The sequence below is a fragment of the Sesamum indicum genome, linkage group LG6 (genome assembly GCF_000512975.1).
Source record: "Sesamum indicum cultivar Zhongzhi No. 13 linkage group LG6, S_indicum_v1.0, whole genome shotgun sequence".
Lineage (NCBI taxonomy): Eukaryota > Viridiplantae > Streptophyta > Magnoliopsida > Lamiales > Pedaliaceae > Sesamum > Sesamum indicum.
Genome location: NC_026150.1, coordinates 22,964,825 through 22,983,484, shown reverse-complemented (window position 1 = coordinate 22,983,484; position 18,660 = coordinate 22,964,825). Strand labels below are relative to the sequence as shown.

The 18,660-nt window shown below is 32.2% G+C and overlaps 1 protein-coding gene across 2 annotated transcripts; it reads left to right on the top strand.

Moving 5' to 3' along the window:
• LOC105165558 (protein MEI2-like 2) lies at positions 10,102 to 18,035 on the top strand. Of its 2 annotated transcripts, XM_011084612.2 has the most exons (14): positions 10,102 to 10,485; positions 11,627 to 11,669; positions 11,786 to 11,926; positions 12,020 to 12,486; positions 13,306 to 13,464; positions 13,968 to 14,084; positions 14,182 to 14,333; positions 15,304 to 15,395; positions 15,503 to 16,445; positions 16,535 to 16,619; positions 16,718 to 16,786; positions 16,931 to 17,110; positions 17,411 to 17,561; positions 17,695 to 18,035. In XM_011084612.2, exons 2-13 carry the CDS (start codon positions 11,639 to 11,641, stop codon positions 17,516 to 17,518), a joined length of 2,544 nt encoding a protein of 847 aa, XP_011082914.1. In that variant the 5' UTR covers positions 10,102 to 10,485; positions 11,627 to 11,638; the 3' UTR covers positions 17,519 to 17,561; positions 17,695 to 18,035. The 2 variants fall into 2 exon arrangements, with proteins under 2 accessions (XP_011082914.1, XP_011082913.1); XM_011084611.2 differs by having other exon boundaries at positions 17,411 to 18,035.

Below are 18,660 nucleotides of genomic sequence, written 5' to 3'. Positions count from 1 at the left end.
TCATACACAAAATGAAATGGGTAATGTAGGATAGTAGGTGGGTGAAACCTACCACTCCCCTACCAAAGTAATTTTATTCATAAATTGGACAACATATAAAAGTATTTTTGGCTATGTGGATCAAAATTAATGCCTTGTGATGAGAGCAATTCACACAAATTATAGATTGCTTGTGACACCCAACTCAGGAAAAAGTACAAATACACTAGTTTATTTTTTTAAATAAATTATAACGGACTCCCTGGTATTCTTTATAATTATAAGTACCCTATTGTCCGATTAATCAAAAATACCCCTATAAAATCGACGATCGTCGAACAAACAGCCCCATATAATGATAGTTATGAAATGTATTCGTTAAACGGTAATGAATTCTATAGGGATATTTATATTTTTTCCCAACAATATGAATAGCGGTATTTAGCCAGTTATACTTTCTTATTATTTTATTTTTAAATATTATGTAGAATTAATTATTTCATATAAATGTATAACGAGGTGGAGCTGTAGTTCTATTCTTGATGTATTGGTCTTGTGAAAGTGCAGCGATCAAGTTGGGTAGCATCGTGATGATTTTTATGAAACGTAAACTTAATTACGATAATTTTAAAAGAAGTAATTCCATCCAGCATTTTATTCGTTGAAAACGACTTTTTAAAAAGTCGAGGCCCCACGGCCTCTTCATCATATATTTGAATCGTACAAATATATGAGTATCGATCTATTTTAATAAAAATTATTAGTCAGTCTTATATATTTGTAATTGATAATTTGTATAGATTGATTGTCGATTGAAATTCATGATATAATTGTAACCAACCACTTATTTTTTGTGTGTCGGAGTTGAGGTTTATAAAATTCTAATATTATGAGGTTGAGTTTAATCCAATATACGGGATATTTATTTATTTTTATAATAATCATTTATTAAAAAAATATAATAAATTATTAAATCATCATAATTAATATTCAAATATAATAATTTATGCTACGGTTAACAAATGAATAATAAAGAATACGTTATATTACCCATTAAACAAAACAAAAAGGCAGATTTATGGTCACTTTCATTAATCGTTCCCTTTCTTTGCTGGCACGGAGGGTTAGAATATTAAAAACGTGCCAATCTTTACCAAAATTTAAACCCTCGAACAACGACTTTTGCTTTGCCTTGTTTTATAAGTTACATCAACATGAGGGTTTGACACTTAATTTGAAATCACATCAAATATTATAAAAAGGAAAAAAGAAAAGTAAAAGTATTCAAGGGTAGATAAACTTTTTCTTATTTAATTATAAAAATTTTAAGGATAAATTGCAACGGGCTTTCTTGAAATTAATCAGAATTATAAATATTTCTCATTACTTGAAAAATTATAAATAATCCTAAATTTAACCATCGTCTAACAAATATCCTGGTGTGACAACCCATCGTAGAGGGCTATTTGTTAGATGACCATTAATTCTGAGTGGGGGTATTTGTAATTATTCAAATAATAAGGGGATTGATAGAGCAAAAAATAGTAGGGGGTCCTATTTAGTATAATCAGACTACAATATAAATATAAGCCTGTCTTTTTTTTTTTAACTCTTTTTCCCTCCTCTCTTTTAACGAGAAGTGTAAGTCAAACATTTCTTTTTTTTTTCTTTAGCTTATTTCCTTCGTCAATACCTTCCTTTCTTGGAATGTCAACTTTTCTCTTTTTTTTTTATTTTTTTTTATTTTTTAGCTCCTTTCCTTCTTCAATATATTCATTTCCTAAAATGTCAACATTTTTCTTTTTTATTGATTTCTTTCCTTTTTCAGCACATTCATATTTGGGAATGTCAACATTCCTTTTTACATTGATTTTTTTCCTTCTTCAATGCCTTCATATTCGGAAAGATCTTCGTCAATACCTTCATATGACATCTTACAAGTTTCACAATCATCTTATAAAATATATGACCTTCTACGATAGTTAAAATAAATTTAACCCAACACATTCTAAACAATAATAAAAAATCGAACGACTGACTACGAAAAACATTAGTCACTAATCTTACTAACAAAATAACGAATTGTGCAGTTTGAAATAAGGATGACAACGGGATCGGGTAAATGGGGGGCCTGACCCATCAGAGGCAGGTTCGGGTCCTCATATGCCGTTCTCGCCCCAAAAAATTATAAATTCCAAATCGATCTGGGGCGGGCCTTGGGTTTTTACTCCCAATTTTCTCTATTTTTTTATTTTTTTATATTATATATTTATGTATAACATTAGTTATTAAGGAATTATTATATTAAATTTAAATTCTTAAACAATTTTGTATATATATCCAATTTTATATAAAAATATAAAAAATAAGAACGAGTTAAATGTATTTTTTATAATACATCTTAGATAAAAATATAAATAAAAATATATTAAAGTACGAAAACCTAAAATTATTTTACTTATTGAAAAAATAAAAAAAAAAAAAGCATAAAACAATAATAGAGACTTACATTAAATATATAATAAGAAAGACAAGAAAGATGGACCGAAGAGAAAAATTGATTTAAAATAGTTTTAAATTGTCAATATTATTTCATCAATTTGAACAAAAAAAGATGTGTAAACTACAATGAATGATAGGATGAGAAAATAATTAAATATAAATATAGTATAAAAACTTATTTAATTGTAACTAAAAATAAACGTATGATGGATTTAGGTGGGCGGTAACTTAAATTTACAATACAAAAAATTTAAAAAAATAAAATATATTAAGTTTGATTGGGTGTGGGTCTTGGGATTTTTATCGGCTAAAACCCGCTCTATTATCATTCCTAGTGATTCATATTTTTTTATCACAATTAATAAAATTTGGTTGAGTTTGGAATTCGGTGACTCTACAAAGTAATAAATTATGATTTTAAATTTTATCAAATTGTGGATATTTATCTAATTTTTTGTAAAATTATTATTTTAAAATTATTTGTAATTTGACGGTGATTAAATTATTAATTAAGAATTTAATATAACATTCAATTATTTTTAATTTAAGAAACTTTAGATGTATTTATATAATGTATGATATAATCCAATGGATCTCTCGAGGGATTCAATAAATTATTAAAATAGAATATATTATTATAGATCATACGTTATATATATAAGAAATTGCAAGTATTAGCAATAATGCATCTCAATTTTTTCTTAGTATTAGCCATAATATATCATGATCATGAGGCTGTGAATTTAAATCTTGCCAATTTATAAATATTTATTTATTTTTAATAATAATTATATTAATTACTCACCACAATTTTTTGATTTAAAAATAGGAATTTCAAATATTTGAATTATTATCTTAAACTATATTTTATGCTATATTAGGATACATTTTCGATGACAAATTTTGGACTTTAGATAATGATTTTAGGTAAAGTATTTCAAATAATTTTATATCAAAATAATTCAAAATCTATTAATATTTGATGAAATATAATTTAAAATTATATTTGAACAATATCCTTTTTAATATAAATTTATCGAAACAAGTACAAATCAGTTGTATTTTTGGATTGAATACCTTATTGGTTCTTTAAAAAAATATTATTACTATTCTCCTGTTTTTAACGGCCGTCCGACAATTAGCTCAACCCGTTGGGTTTTCATCATTTTTCTGTGGTAAATTTATCAAAATGCTCTTGTGGATTGTATACCATAATTTGCTTATTATTTTAGAAAGTTTATGACATTTTTTTATAGATTAAGTGGACAATATTTTTACAAGTTTTAAATTTTCTCGACCGACCTCGCCTGATTTATTTATAATTTAAAAAAAATATAGTAAAAGCAAAATCGATAATTTCAAGCGTATATCAAACGATTACATAATCTTATCAAACCAGAGAGGTATTTATAATTTTTTAACAACAAGATGATATTCATAATTATGCCAAACATCATGGGAGCTCGTTGCAATTTACCCATTAAACTATGAAAATTATGCCACATAAAAATATAAACTATGAAATTTATTGATGTATAATTTAGGAATAATTAAATCTACATCCCTTGGACTGTAACCTATTCACACAAACTACACATGTCTTTTAAAAAATTACACATAAACACATCTAAAACGTCGACCTCATTTATACGAATCATCAATATTTTTTAGAAAATTACATATACAACCCCGAAAATATCAACAATATTACAAAAAATATTCCTACTTTTTTTACAATTTTATAAAGAACATTCAAGAAAAAAAGACATCAGTGTACCTCAAATAGGCATAATAATTGTGTAGGCATAGCCATATGAATTCTGCATCCCTACATGAACATCTACTCCAGTCATAAATCGTACAGCAACTTCTTTGAATTATAGGCAAAGTCGCATGACTCGACGACTAAAATGTCGGTCGTACCATACTAATATATTTCCACGTTTTGCACGGGGTCCGTCATAAGTTGCTATTCATAATGTCAAGAAATCGTAATAGAGTGGGCCAAGACTAAAGTCGCACTCCCCTTTGCAAAAGGAATATGACAGTATTGCTTCCCTAGTACAGTATGATTGAAATTTTTTGATGAGTGTAAATTCTTGAGATTGAAATGAAGTGTATGTACCATGTGCCTTGAGGGCTTTTCATGGCTTATAGGCACGTGAAGCTTTCCGTGAACCTCGGGTTTTTGTTTGTTAGTGTACACATAAATTTTGAATCTGTAAAAAAAATAAAATAAAAATATACTAATGAACTTTAAGCATTGTTATACATTTAAATTGAAAGAGTTACAATCTTTTGAGGGTGCAGACTATCTCCCGTTTCTTCTTTTCAAATTGTGATTCAAGAGCAGAAAACATATTTTTGGACGCGGATGCCATGATCTTCTCCAAACTTGTCGGAGACAATATCGTACTGCCATGAAATAGAATATCAAAGTTTTAAGAATTTGGTGTCAAGAAAAACATAAAACCTTCGTAGTTGTAGTGTTTTGTCGTGGCAAAAAAATTTGGACTTGGAATCTTGTATTTTGTTGTTGTATGCAGTGTCTTTTGAAGGCCTATTTTTATAAGCATAAGTAAGGGTTTAGGTAATTTTGACTCACTTTTATTGGACCATGGTTGACTGGGCCGAATTTTTTAATTAATCCAATTCAATAATTATTTACCGCATTTTTGGTCAATTCATGACTTCATGGGTTGGCCCGGTATAATACCCCAATATGGGTTCTTGTAATTATTACCTCAATTTTGGTCTAGTTACAACATAACAAACTCACTGATTATTAGACGTTTTTCAATATGTTAATTAATCGCCATAGATGCCCCTCCATATGTCCGTTTTTCCCCTTGTTTTTAGCCAATTTACAAAGTGTTGAAAATGTATTTTAGTCCTAATTATTTTTAGGCAAGTGTAGAACAAAATCAAACACCTACAAATAAAATCGAAAAAGGGAATATTGGACATTATGAAATGCAAATAGAGACCATATCACGATAAAAAAATAATTAAATTGATGCATATGCCGAGTGTTTGTTGTCTTTTACCATTCAATATACTATTGTTAACAAAAAGTGGATAAACTAATATGAGCTTTACTTAGAATAGAGCAATACACTTGTCATGTGATTAATTTATAATTTAAGCAAAGTGATCAATCATACAATAAGTATATCACACTTGTTCTGTAATTGAATTGGTTCGACTAAGCTAAGTCCGAGCAAGAATTTTTCCAACTTACCTTTGTTGTATTTGGGGCCAAAAGGGCAAAATCACAAATTAATCACTTACTTCACTTTAGCTAGTAAGCATGAAATTGTGATAATCCACAACATTGTCTCAATCTAGTTAGAGCCTAGTGAACGAGTTCTCAACTAATCATATGTTCCACGCGGCTAGACGAACAAACATCTCCTGTCTTTTGTAAAACTAGTTACTACTGCACGCGATTTCTGTGAGCATATAAAAAGAATGATAGTGTAAGGTGATAAGAAAAAAAATTGTGAAGAAAAATAAATTATTAATTATAAATTATAATAAATATGGAGAAACAAGGTGAGAGAGAAATGTGGAGTAGTGGGATTTTTTTTAAAGGGAATAAATGAAATAAAGGGTAAATTTGGATATTCAAAAATTGATTCGACAAAAGATTTTCTTTTATAATAGGATATATTAAAGCTACACTCTCTAAGGTTATAGTTGTAATTACTAATACACCCCATATTTCAAGGCAAAACTTACACAAATACCCTCTAAAAAATATTACATAACATCTCTCAAGAGGTGTAGCTGTAATTTGTAAAAAACCTCAAGAGTATCAATATAATTTATCCTCTAAAACTTAAATTTATTATGAACTTCAAAAAATTCAATTAGAATCACTTTATTTAAACTTTTAGTTAGTAATTTGTTAAAAAGAATTCGATGTCAGCAGTCTGATTCAATGACAGGACACACACACACACACACAATGACTTTGTTTTATACAGAAAAATAAAGAATAATTTTTTTTAATTATTTGATATTATGAAAAAATAAGTCCATTTTTAATATTTTTCTTAAAGTAAAGTGAATATGAAAGATTTATAACTTTTTGATAGTAAAAAATTATGTTTATGGATAATGCAGTAAATACCCTTTTTTTTTTTTAAAGCAAAAAGCTACGATAAAAATGAGGGGGAGAAATGTGTTGAGTAAAAAAAAAATAGAAATAAAATATAATTAGAGAAAATTTCATTACGATTATTTTGTAAAAATTATTATAAATTAAATAATATTTAACCCACTTTAATATAATATTTGGAGGGTGTTTTGACGGGTTTATAAATTTTTAAAAATATAATATAAGATATGTAAAAATTTATAAGATATTAAAAATTTGTTCGAAATATATGATGGTTTACAGGCCCAATTAAGCTGGATTGGGCCACACTTTTATACGAACGGCCCATTAGTACGTATCCACAAATAATTACAGTATGGGCCATAGCCGATCAAATCACATATGTGAATGAAAACCATTTCAAATTCCATCCCCATTTTTTGAATTGGCAATCAATTAGGGTTGGGGTTCATTTGATTTGATGAACAAATGCCCTAATTATTATTTAGAGGTATAAGAGATTTATGCTGATTGATTATTATTGGCTATTGTTATTCACTAAAATGGTTTAATATATTCAAAATTTAAAATACGATAGCCGTATATTTAGAGAGTATTCGCAATAACTTCTATTTTTATGGTGGAAATAAATTACAAAGCAGGGTAAATTACATTTCTTGCCACTGTACATAGTCCCAAAATTGAATTTGTTACCTAAAAATTTTGATTTTAGTTCATAATCTTTTAAAATATTATAATTTTAATCCAACCGTTAAAATTGTTCACCAACACGACCGTGTTCCTAGCTCCATTAACTTTAATGATTGAACCATAATTATAATATTTTAAAAAAAATTAAGAACCATAATCATATCTCAAAATATTTAGAGACCAAAACTATTTTTTGTAATAAGTATACGGACAGAAAATATTATTTATAGCATCACTAAATAAAATTATTCTTTTTAGTACAATGGGGGTGGGGGTTTGGGGTCAGTTTGGACTCAAACGGTGACATCACTATTGAGTAATACCTCTTCAATTCAATCAATATATCATTATAACTAACAATAATAGTAAAAATATAATAACTCATATAAAATAAGATAAATATCTATATATTTGATGAAACTCGAATTATTACCTTAAATTTATTCATGAAATCTTATATCTTAACCACTAAACTAAGAAATTACGGTGGTCACGAGAGTTATTAGAGAGTACAATTGTACTTGAATTTCTAAAACCCCAAATATTATGGTGGGCCCCACAGGAATGTGGTAGTGGCGTGGCAAGCACAGCCTCACCCATATACCCATTTGATTCCTTCCCTGTTCATGACAATATATTAATTAATAATAATAATAATAATAATTCAAAGACAAGGTTGGGTTTTCATAGTCCAATCAAAGAGTTGCAATGAGAGGGATCATTATCTTTGTGATTAATAATCCAATAATGTACTACTTTCTTGTACCAAATCCTTCAAATTTAAGATAGATTATAATGGTTTTTTTTTAAATTTATTATAATTATAATTATTTATTAAAAAAATTATAAATATCTTTTTAATATATATGATAATCTAATAAATATCCCTCGTGATAGCCCATTATAAATGGTATTTATTAAACGAACATTAATTCATATTCAAGGTTATGTTAAGCGACCAATTATTTATTTTGTGGTCCGTTCATAATGGTTGATCAATAAAAGATGAATTTGACTTACTAATGTATTTATTGTTGGTGGGGTTTTGATGATCAAATTGAGTAATATCTTTAGCGATAAAATATTATGTGAGGTAATTAAATTTCCTCAGTTGGGGTAGCCCCACAACAACGGGTTAATTCCGACCTAACCTTTTATTGATTCAGAAAATATTCAAGTTATATCGTGGATTCAAATTTCCTAAATTTGGGTACGTACTTTATAATAATCTTTATTTAAATATATTTTCTCATTTAAAATGTAAATTACAATAGGCTCCTTGAAGTTTGTCATAATTGGAATTTACCCACTCATTATTGAAAAAAATATAAGTACCTTAAAATATTATTATTAATTATCTAACAGATACTCCATCTTAACTCCCACGTTGGGGTATTTGTTAAACGATAATTAATTTCATGGAGTATTTGTAACAATTACAAATTTTAGGGGATCCTATTGTAATTTATCATAATTTAAAAAGTATTTGATAAATTTTAATAATTGAATCCGCTCCTCCTAAATGATTGTAATCCCTCTTTTGCCCCTTATTTCTCAATAAAAAACACATCACCTTCCACACATTCTTCTTGAATTTTTTAAAAAATTCATGGGGATGGGATTAAATAAAGGGAAGATACTCACCCCCTAACTTGTTCCCAATCCTGTCCCTGTCCACCAATCATGCCCACATACCAACCAGTGGCAATCTTTGTAATTTACCCCAAAATTCGAGCCCAAATCTTTATCCATAATATTATCTACTTTTCTTGCACATTTAAAGTTTCTCAGTGTCAACGGACCTCAAACCAAATTTAAATGCAGCCAAATATTCTCTCTCTCTCTCTCTGTCTCTCTCTCTCTCACACACACACCCACAAAATGGATAAATGAGAAAATAAGTAAGAACATAAGGGCTTGTTTGGAAGGGTCATTTTTGTGTTCCAATATGGTGTTGTGAATCTTGCACATAAGCATATGTTAGGTGAGAATGGGAATATTGTCTTATAGTGCTAGAGTTAATTTAAGTGTCTCTCAATGAGTCATCTTCTTGGACCTTGAGAAAACTGATATATTCAATTAAGAGTAGGAGTCTACCAGACTTTTATAAAGTATTTTATTATGATTCCATTAATAAAAATGGATAATATTATGTTCCATCTTTTATTATTTACATATACATCAGATTTCTTTCTTTCTTTCTAATTTTGATAAAATATTTATCATTTGAGCAAAATCTATGATAATATTATTTTTTTATTATTATGAGAACACAATTGGGGAACGGAGTTGCAATTGTTTAAAATGAATGAATATCAACTTATTACTGTAAATAAGTCAAACATACTGTTTATCATTTGAACAGTAGTTTTTGTCTCCCACTAAACAACGTCAAATATATTATAGTTATTTTATATTATCTCAAAAAATAAATTTAAATATACACAGTATCTCTAACACATACTTATTTATCTTTATTTTTGTTTCTCTATCTTCACATAACACACTAAAATTAGTAAAAAATGAAACCAAATATAGTGTAATATTTTTCTTCTTTTCTCTGGAAAAAGAAAGAAAAGAGAGAGAACATAAGGAAGAGGTTTACAAAGGCATAATGCAGGAGATCCAAATTTAGGATGAGTAACCAAACAGACCTACCAAACATAGAAATACAGAAAAGCAATAAACAATCTTATTGTCTTTGGTGATGAAAGATTTTTACTAAGCAAAAAATCTAAGTAGTGAATTTCTCTCACTGTTGATATAAATGTGATGCAAATCAATAAATAGAGGGAGAGTCGGATACCCTCTTTCCGCTCCAATCATTCCCCACCGTGTTCCCTTTGGACCATTCTTGCTCTGTGGGCCCCACCCCCCATCTCTCTCTATCTCTCCCCCCAGGAGAGAGAGAGTGTTCCTTTTCTCTCTCTAAAACATTTACTGGTGTTCCGGCGGGAGAGAAGGAAGTGAAAGAGTAGACGAAAGCAATTCCTCTGCTTCTACGGAACTGATGTTTTTCATTTCTTTGTTGGGTTCTTGTTGTGACTTGTGAAATCATCTCTCACTCCTCTTGACTTCTCTTTTCCACCAAGCCCTGGATTTTTTCTTGCCCTTTTTCTTTTGCCTTTCTCTATTTCTCTCTTACATCTTCTTTTCTCGCAGTCATCAGTCACCTTCATCCTGCTGATGAGGTACTCTCTCTCTCTCTCTCTCACTATGTTTCTCCCTCTGTGGTTTTCGGCAATTTTGTCCTTTTGCTTTTTAACTGTATAATTGAGGTGGGTTTTCTTTGTATTACATTTTTCTTTATTCTTCTTGGGTTTAAGATGCTGGGTTGTGTTCAAAGCTTCTAATTCAGATGATTTTAGGTTAAAGTCGCGATCTTTATATGGATTACACCGGTAAAGTTGTGATCTTTTCCTGGATTTGTCTAATTCCTGCATGCGGTGGAGTAGAAGTGTTAAATTTCTAATGGGTTTCGTGATCTTTTGTAGTTGGTATGATTTGGGAAATTTGTCGGTTTAGTTTATATATGCCAGCTTTTGAGATTTTGGCGTGGGTTGACCAAAGCTAAAGTGTCCAGAGCGAGTTCATCTTTATATATTGTTTTATTTGCACCTGGTTTTGGTTGTGATTTCACATGAACTGAGTTCTTGCTTTGATTTATTGCTGAGCACCTTATATCAATAAGTGTTATTTTTTATTTGTTTCTTCAACATTTCTATACTTTTAGTTTAGTTGCTGTTGTGATTCTTATTCCGATCATTCTGTGAGATAGAGCTTATTTTTCTTTCTGTGCAATGTTCTACATTTTCCTACTAAGTAATTGGTGTAATCATTTTGTTTCTGTTTGTCAATATGATATGCTTGTGGTTATGGTGTCTTTAGATGCGGTACAGAAGTAGGCAACTTAACTTTTGCTTTCTGTGCTAGTGCTCCTTTGTGTCTCTATGTGCCTATTCAGCTTGTTTCCGAAAATGACTTCTTTTTTATTGGAAAGAGCCAAACTAATGGACCTCTCTTCCTTTATGTTTATCTGGAATTGTCTGGTTAGTGTAGCAATATTTTGGGGCTTGGTTTAAGACATTCATAATTTCTCTTTTTCATTGATTGGTACTTCTTCGAATTGACCTGATTAAATATTTTTGCCAATTGTGATGCTTTTGTTTTTTTTTTTAATCACTATATCTCAGATATCAACTATGCTATGTTATCCAAGTGTTGCTCGGAGTATTCTCGTCTTTAAGTTATATAATTGTCAACGTCCTTTTGTTTTAAGGACTTGCAAACTCAGAGCTCTGATATTTAATTTTTAATATGATTTTTTTGCAGGAAGTAGTCCAAATGGAGCAACCACCGAAAAATTTCATTCCAGGTTGGTTTACAGAGCCACTTTTTTCCTAATTAATGATCATCTATTTGATACTTTCTAAGTGATCTTTTAAGGAACTACATTTTTAATGACCAGATTATTTACGTCCACTTTTGTAGGTCCTTCAAAAATACCATTGATGAGCTCTCCAGGAAAAGAAAAAACTGCATGGAAACTTCCTAGTGGAAGTGATGCGTATCATGCGTCTACTGATGTTAGCTTGTTTTCTACTTCACTGCCTGTACTTTCACATGGGAAATGTGAGCATGAGTGATTAAGCTCCTAGTTGAGTTTGTTGTGACTTTATTTTACTTTGGAATGGTCTCTTAGAATAGCTTCTTTCTTATTTGCAGTTAATTTTAATGGATCAGAACGAAGTGGTCAGTTACTTGATGATGACTTCCCTAGCCTTAGTAAACTAAACCTTGAAGGTGAGGTAAAGGATCCACTTGAAGACATTGAACCAAGTATGATCGGAAGCAATCTTCCTGGTGATGAAGATGAACTTTTAGCTGGTCTTATGGATGATTTTGACCTCAGTGGGTTGCCAACTCAACTTGAGGACTTGGACGATGATTTGTTTGGAAGTGGGGGGGGATTCGAAATTGAACCTGGTAGTCCAGAGAATCTGGTGAATGGTATATCAAGGTCAAGTACATCTGACGGTATTAATATTAGCAATTTTTCTCATTATGGTTTCGCAAATGGAGTTGGAACTGTTAGCGGCGAACATCCATATGGAGAGCACCCTTCAAGGACATTATTTGTTCGGAATATCAACAGTAATGTAGAGGACTCTGAGCTTAAGTCTCTCTTTGAGGTATTGTTAAGAGGCTTCAATTATTTTCATCTGAGACATCTATCATCATTTCTGCAGTTCTCATATTATAATTAGATCTCACCTTCTATTGGTTTTGCTTGCTAAGTACTTTTTCTGTTAAAGTTACTACTTGCTAATTTTCCATGCTTTGGCTCTCCCACGCTTCCCTGCGGTACTTTCCGTCTCTCTTTTTGTGCGCTGATGTAGATTTGTCATTTTTATAATGCTCAAATGTAGAAGAGACTATATGTTTAGAAGCTGTCATACTGCAGCTGCTTGATTATGCCAAAAAGCCTCTGATTTTGGAGCAAAAGAATATCACTTCTCTCAAAGAGGCGTACTTTTGTTATTGCTGTTAGTGCCTAATGCATGTTTTCTTTGAAGATTCATTACTTTCGCTGTAAGGAATATTCCTCTCAGCTGTAGTGATTCTGTTTGTTTCCTCTTTGATAAAACACCACCGCTTCTGACAAAAGTATTTCTGGAGCGCAGATTCTGGTAGTTAGAACTTGTATATATCAAAGATTTTGCTGCCAGATGAAGAATTAGTACATAGATTCTCAACTTAAGGCGAAATTTCTGAACAGAACTTTGATGACCACCCTAATTTTGTTTCAGCTTAGAATCATTATGATCAAAGCCCCTTTTTAACGGTTCCTGATAGTGTAATCACTCATATTTCTTTTTCTTGTTTTTTTCTTTACAAAGCTTCAATCATGCTTTTTCCATTTCCTATCACCATAGAAATTTCAAAAATTCTGAGAATTTGATTGAATATACTAATTTGTCGCTCTGCTTTTCTTTCTGTCCTCCCTATAGCAATATGGAGATATCAGAACGCTTTATACTGCATGTAAGCATAGGGGATTTGTGATGATATCTTACTATGACATAAGAGCTGCTCGGAATGCAATGCGTGGATTACAAAATAAGCCCTTGAGACGGAGAAAACTTGATATTCATTTTTCAATTCCAAAGGTTTGAACCCTATCTCTTCATTTTGACTAGGGGTGTAAGGTGAGTCGAGTTGACTCGTGAGCTTAGCTGGCCAGCTTGAGTAGTGCTTGACTCAAGCGGGTCCTCAACTTCAAGGTTGTTAAAAGCTTCCAGTAGTATTTTTATTTTTTTATTTAATTATTTAAAAATAAAATAAAGAACGATATTCTTGTACTGATAATGATACTTTTGTATTGTAAAGCAGTAAAAACTAGTTTAAAATTATATGTTAATGTAATTCATGACATGTAACAAGTATTAAGTAATAGAAAAGCATAATGAGGATAAGCTAGATGATCTTGAACTGAACCCTAACTCTACAAGCTCGCTGAGTTCAAGTTTGTTTGAAGTTTGAACAATTTTAAGCTCCAGACAGAGCTCAAAATTTTCAGAAACTAACTTGAGCTCAAGTTGTTGGCACCCCCAAATCTGATGACGTGTTTGCTTACCAAATGACCTAAACTATTCTTTCCTGCTACATGCAGGATAACCCATCTGAGAAAGATATTAACCAAGGAACTTTGGTGGTGTTCAATTTGGATGCTTCTGTATCCAATGATGAGCTTCGCCAGATATTCGGAGCTTATGGGGAAGTTAAGGAGGTAGAATTTTCTGATCATGTTAAGTTGTGTCAGTTTTATTAATTTTTAATTGTTTCTCACCCATAACTGTATCTTCTGTATTTTGCATTAAATGTAGATAAGGGAAACACCTCACAAACGACACCATAAGTTCATTGAGTTTTATGATGTTAGAGCTGCAGAGGCAGCTCTGAAGGCTTTAAATAGAAGTGACATAGCTGGGAAGCGAATAAAGCTTGAACCTAGCCGGCCTGGTGGAGCCCGTCGGAGGTGAACTTTAAAATTATGATTCTTTTTAGGCTGATGATACCATGGTTGTTTCTTGCTTTCTTTCTTCTTCTTCTCCTTTTTTTTTTTTTTTGATTTAGCACGCCTATGGTTGTTTCTACTATCTCATTTTTCTACTTGAGCCCGTCGGAACTTTAAAATTATGATTCTTTTTAGGCTGATGATACCATGGTTGTTTCTTGCTTTCTTTCTTCTTCTTCTCTTTTTTTTTTTTTTTGATTTAGCACGCCTATGGTTGTTTCTACTATCTCATTTTTCTACTTCTGTTTACAGTCAATGCATGCCTACTACTGATGTTAATGAATAGCTGCTCGACAGCATCTGCCTGTACCATACTTTTACTAGGTCAAATATAGGGTTGTATCACAGGAAGATAACAATGGTGCCTTCCATAGGCTATCAGGATATGTTAGGAGATACACATACATTTTTAATATACTATATCATTTTGTTCTGCTGGAAGGTTGGCCAAATAGTGATGTTCTCGGACTCGCGTTAGATCCCTGCCTCAAAATATTATTGTTTCACAGTTTTTTGGTGAAAACAAAATTTTCTGAAGTTAGAAGTTTTATATAGGATTTTGGAAGTTGGAATATCTCTATATTCTGAAGCGTATCAAACTTTTGAATTTTTGCTTGGTTTTCCCCTGCGATCTGCGTATTTTGATGCAACAACTGCATTATGCTACCATACCTCTAGGGGTATATAAGTTCTGGATGCATGGGCTAGTGCTGTCACTTGTGTCATCTTGGGACATGTGCACTGCACAAATCTTTTACAGCAAAGAAGTCAGATTTTTTACACTTGCCAACTTAATTAATTATTCTCCTGACAAACAGAACTCAAAATCTGGTGTTCTCTGATTCACTATTATTGTTATTCCCCTGTGGGTTTATAACTTTTTATTTCGGTAAGGTTTACATACTCTAATGAATGTGCTTCCTGTGTACAGCTTAATGCTGCAACTGAGTCAAGAGCAGGAGCAAGATGAAGTTCGATCTCTCCGGCACCAAGTTGGGTCCCCCATACTAAACTCTCCTCCAGGCATGTTGATGGATGGGCTGCCTATTTGACATTTTCTTGTTCTTTTGTCTCAATAAGCATGATTCCCACATTAAGTATAACCAGAACAAGTGCCACGTTATTTGCAGGTAGCTGGCCAAATTTTGGCAGTCCAGTTGAGCAAAATTCCTTGCCTGGTTATAGTCAGAGACCGAGCTTAGGTGGGCTCAGCCCTGTAGGAAGCAATCACTTGTCTGGTTTGGCCTCTATTCTTCATTCTCACGGATCAAGTCCTGTCAAGATTGCACCCATTGGCAAAGATCCTGCAAGGATAAACCATTTAAACCAGGTAATTTCTTCGACTAGTACCATGCATGGAGCGGCCTATCAGCAGCATTATTCTGTTCCAGATCCCAAGTTAAGTTCAAGTCCTGGACCTGTGTCGTCACTTAGTGATTCCAGGCCATCTAGTGTTGGAACACTTTCTGGTCCTCAGTTTCTTTGGGGGAGTCCCACTATTCACTCAGAGCAGAACACGTCGTCTGCCTGGTCGTCATCACTGAAAGCTCGCCCATTTCCATCTAGAGGGCGGGGGATTGGTTTTCCATACACTAGTCAGCATGGCTCTTTCCTTGGTTCACAATATCATCATCATGTCGGATCTGCTCCATCTGGTATTCAACTGGAAAGACATTTTGGATTCTATCCCGATTCACCTGATACATCCTATATAAACCAGGCAGCATTTGGAGTCCCAAATTTTGGTCATGGTAACGGGAATCCTCCGGTGAATATTGGTGCCCCTGGCGCTATGAACATAGGAGTTGCATTTGCTGGAAGTTTCACTGAAAGTGGCTCTCCTAGTTCTCGGATTATGTCAATGTCTAGAAATGGTCCTATTTATTTTGGCAATGGTTCGGTCGGAGGCATGGGAGCAACCAGCAATGATGGAATAATTGACCGTGGTCGAAGTAGAAGGGCGGATGGTGGAAGTCAGATGGATAACAAAAAACAGTATCAACTTGACTTGGACAAGATCATAAATGGCGAAGATGTTAGGACTACTTTGATGATTAAAAACATTCCCAACAAGTAAGAACTGATAAAATTTGCTTTATGGGAGGTCTTTTACTCTGAGTCACTGATTCCTTTTCTATTTGTTTTCTTTTTCATCTCTGAAGGTACACTTCAAAGATGCTTCTTGCAGCTATTGATGAAACACACAAGGGTACATACGATTTTCTCTATTTACCAATAGATTTTAAGGTAATTATGTTTTTCCATTTTTTCTTTTTCTGTTGAAAACAATTTTCCCATTTATGGTGAATTGAAAATTGAAATTATATTTGTCTATTTTTTACCAGAATAAGTGCAATGTTGGGTACGCGTTCATCAACATGGTGGCTCCTCCTCACATCATCACCTTCTACGAGGTATTTTCAATCCCTGTTTGCTCATTGTCATGCATTGCTTAATATTAAGGTTGCTCATGTGATATACTTTTCTAGCAATGGATTTTCTCTCTACAAATCCAAGAATGTTTGGTTTCATTTGACTTGTGATTCACATGCTTGCAGGCGTTTAACGGGAAGAAATGGGAAAAGTTTAATAGTGAAAAAGTTGCTTCATTGGCATATGCAAGAATCCAGGGAAAGACTGCTCTTATCTCGCACTTTCAGAATTCAAGTTTAATGAATGAAGACAAGCGATGCCGACCAATTGTTTTCCAATCTGAGGGCCAAGACAATGGTGATCTGGTATGTTAGAGTTGCCGATATACACAAACAGTTTCCCCCCAAAACAATTATTAACAATAGTACCTCTCACCATATAACCTATTCTGTCTAAACTCGTAGACATTTTAATTTTTATCTGTAACGAACAGTCTCAAAGTTCTTGTCTATTTTTTACGAAGGATAGTTCCTCTAAGCTTCGTATGAGGAATGAATCTTCCAGAATTTGAGATGGCTTTTTTTCTTCGTTTTATGACATGATATTTGGTACTACACGTAGAGTAAATCCCACAACTAACATGCTGTCGTTTTTGGGCAACTCAGGACGCTTTCCCGACCGGCAACCTGAACATATTTATCCGTCAGCCAGACGGATCTTATGCTGGAGATTCTCTGGACAGCCCAAAGGGGTGCGATCCAGACGAAAAGTGATGGGAACTGGAATTGCTGATTCTCAACAAGAATTGGTGGGGAAGTATGTGCTAACTTTTGTATAGTTTCTCGTATATAAAAAATCTCGTGTTAATAGTGAACAGATTGCCTATATCATTACTCTTCTAGTGACGATGTCCACTTTTTGTGATGTATGCTCGTTTCACTCTTGGAAGAATGTTCAACGAGGCGTGGGCAGCCTTTTGTCTATGTATATGAGTACAACTGATTATTAACAAAAGGGATAGGTACAAGGTGAAGCATCTGCTGATATGCAAACAGTTCTACCGCCATACGCTTTGCTTCTCCTCCCTTTTCTCGTCAAGTCCTTTTCGTTTCCTTCAATTCTAGCAAATGTATAGTATTTTATTTATAGAGCTAGCCGAGCATCGGAACATGTATAGATATAAGTGTATAGTAGGTTCAATGAAAGGACGTCGAACATGTGTCCGTCTTGATGTGTTGTAGTACTAAGGGAATTATGGATTTATGAGATGAATGTGGACTATTTTCTATATAATCTTGTCTTTTGGTTACCTTAATTTGTGTTGCATTTCATGGACATGTTGGTCATAGTACTATGAGAATAATTATTATTAGGGAAATCCCAGTTCTTGGGGCTGTAATGGCTGTTCTTGAGCCGAAATAAGGGATAAACATGATAGTAAATTAAAAGTCTTCTATTAGCAATAAGATATTCATGCGAATTGTAATAGCGGGGTATTCAAATTAATAGTATTTATCAATATTATTGGACTATTTTAAGTGAATTTCTCCGTTTAAGTTTGAGATCTGCTCACTAAAATAGAAGTTGAAAAGAAATCATAATTCTACTGTCTCTGCATTTCAAGATTAACTGCTCTCATCTCTTCATAAGTCCTTCATCTTTACTTTTTATCTCGTTTTAGTCCCTCATTTCTTAAATATTCCACTAACGAGGAGTAAAACTGAAAAAGCTCGTCTACTTCAATAATTTATCAATTATTTAAAAAATATTGTGTACTTCAATAATGTTAATTTTGATAACCAATCAAAAATACTAATATTAATAAAACAACAATCAAACATTCAGAAAAAAAAAATGTTATTTTTGTCATTCTGGGTGGGTTCTTTGTACTAATCCTTTAATTGATCTGTATGGC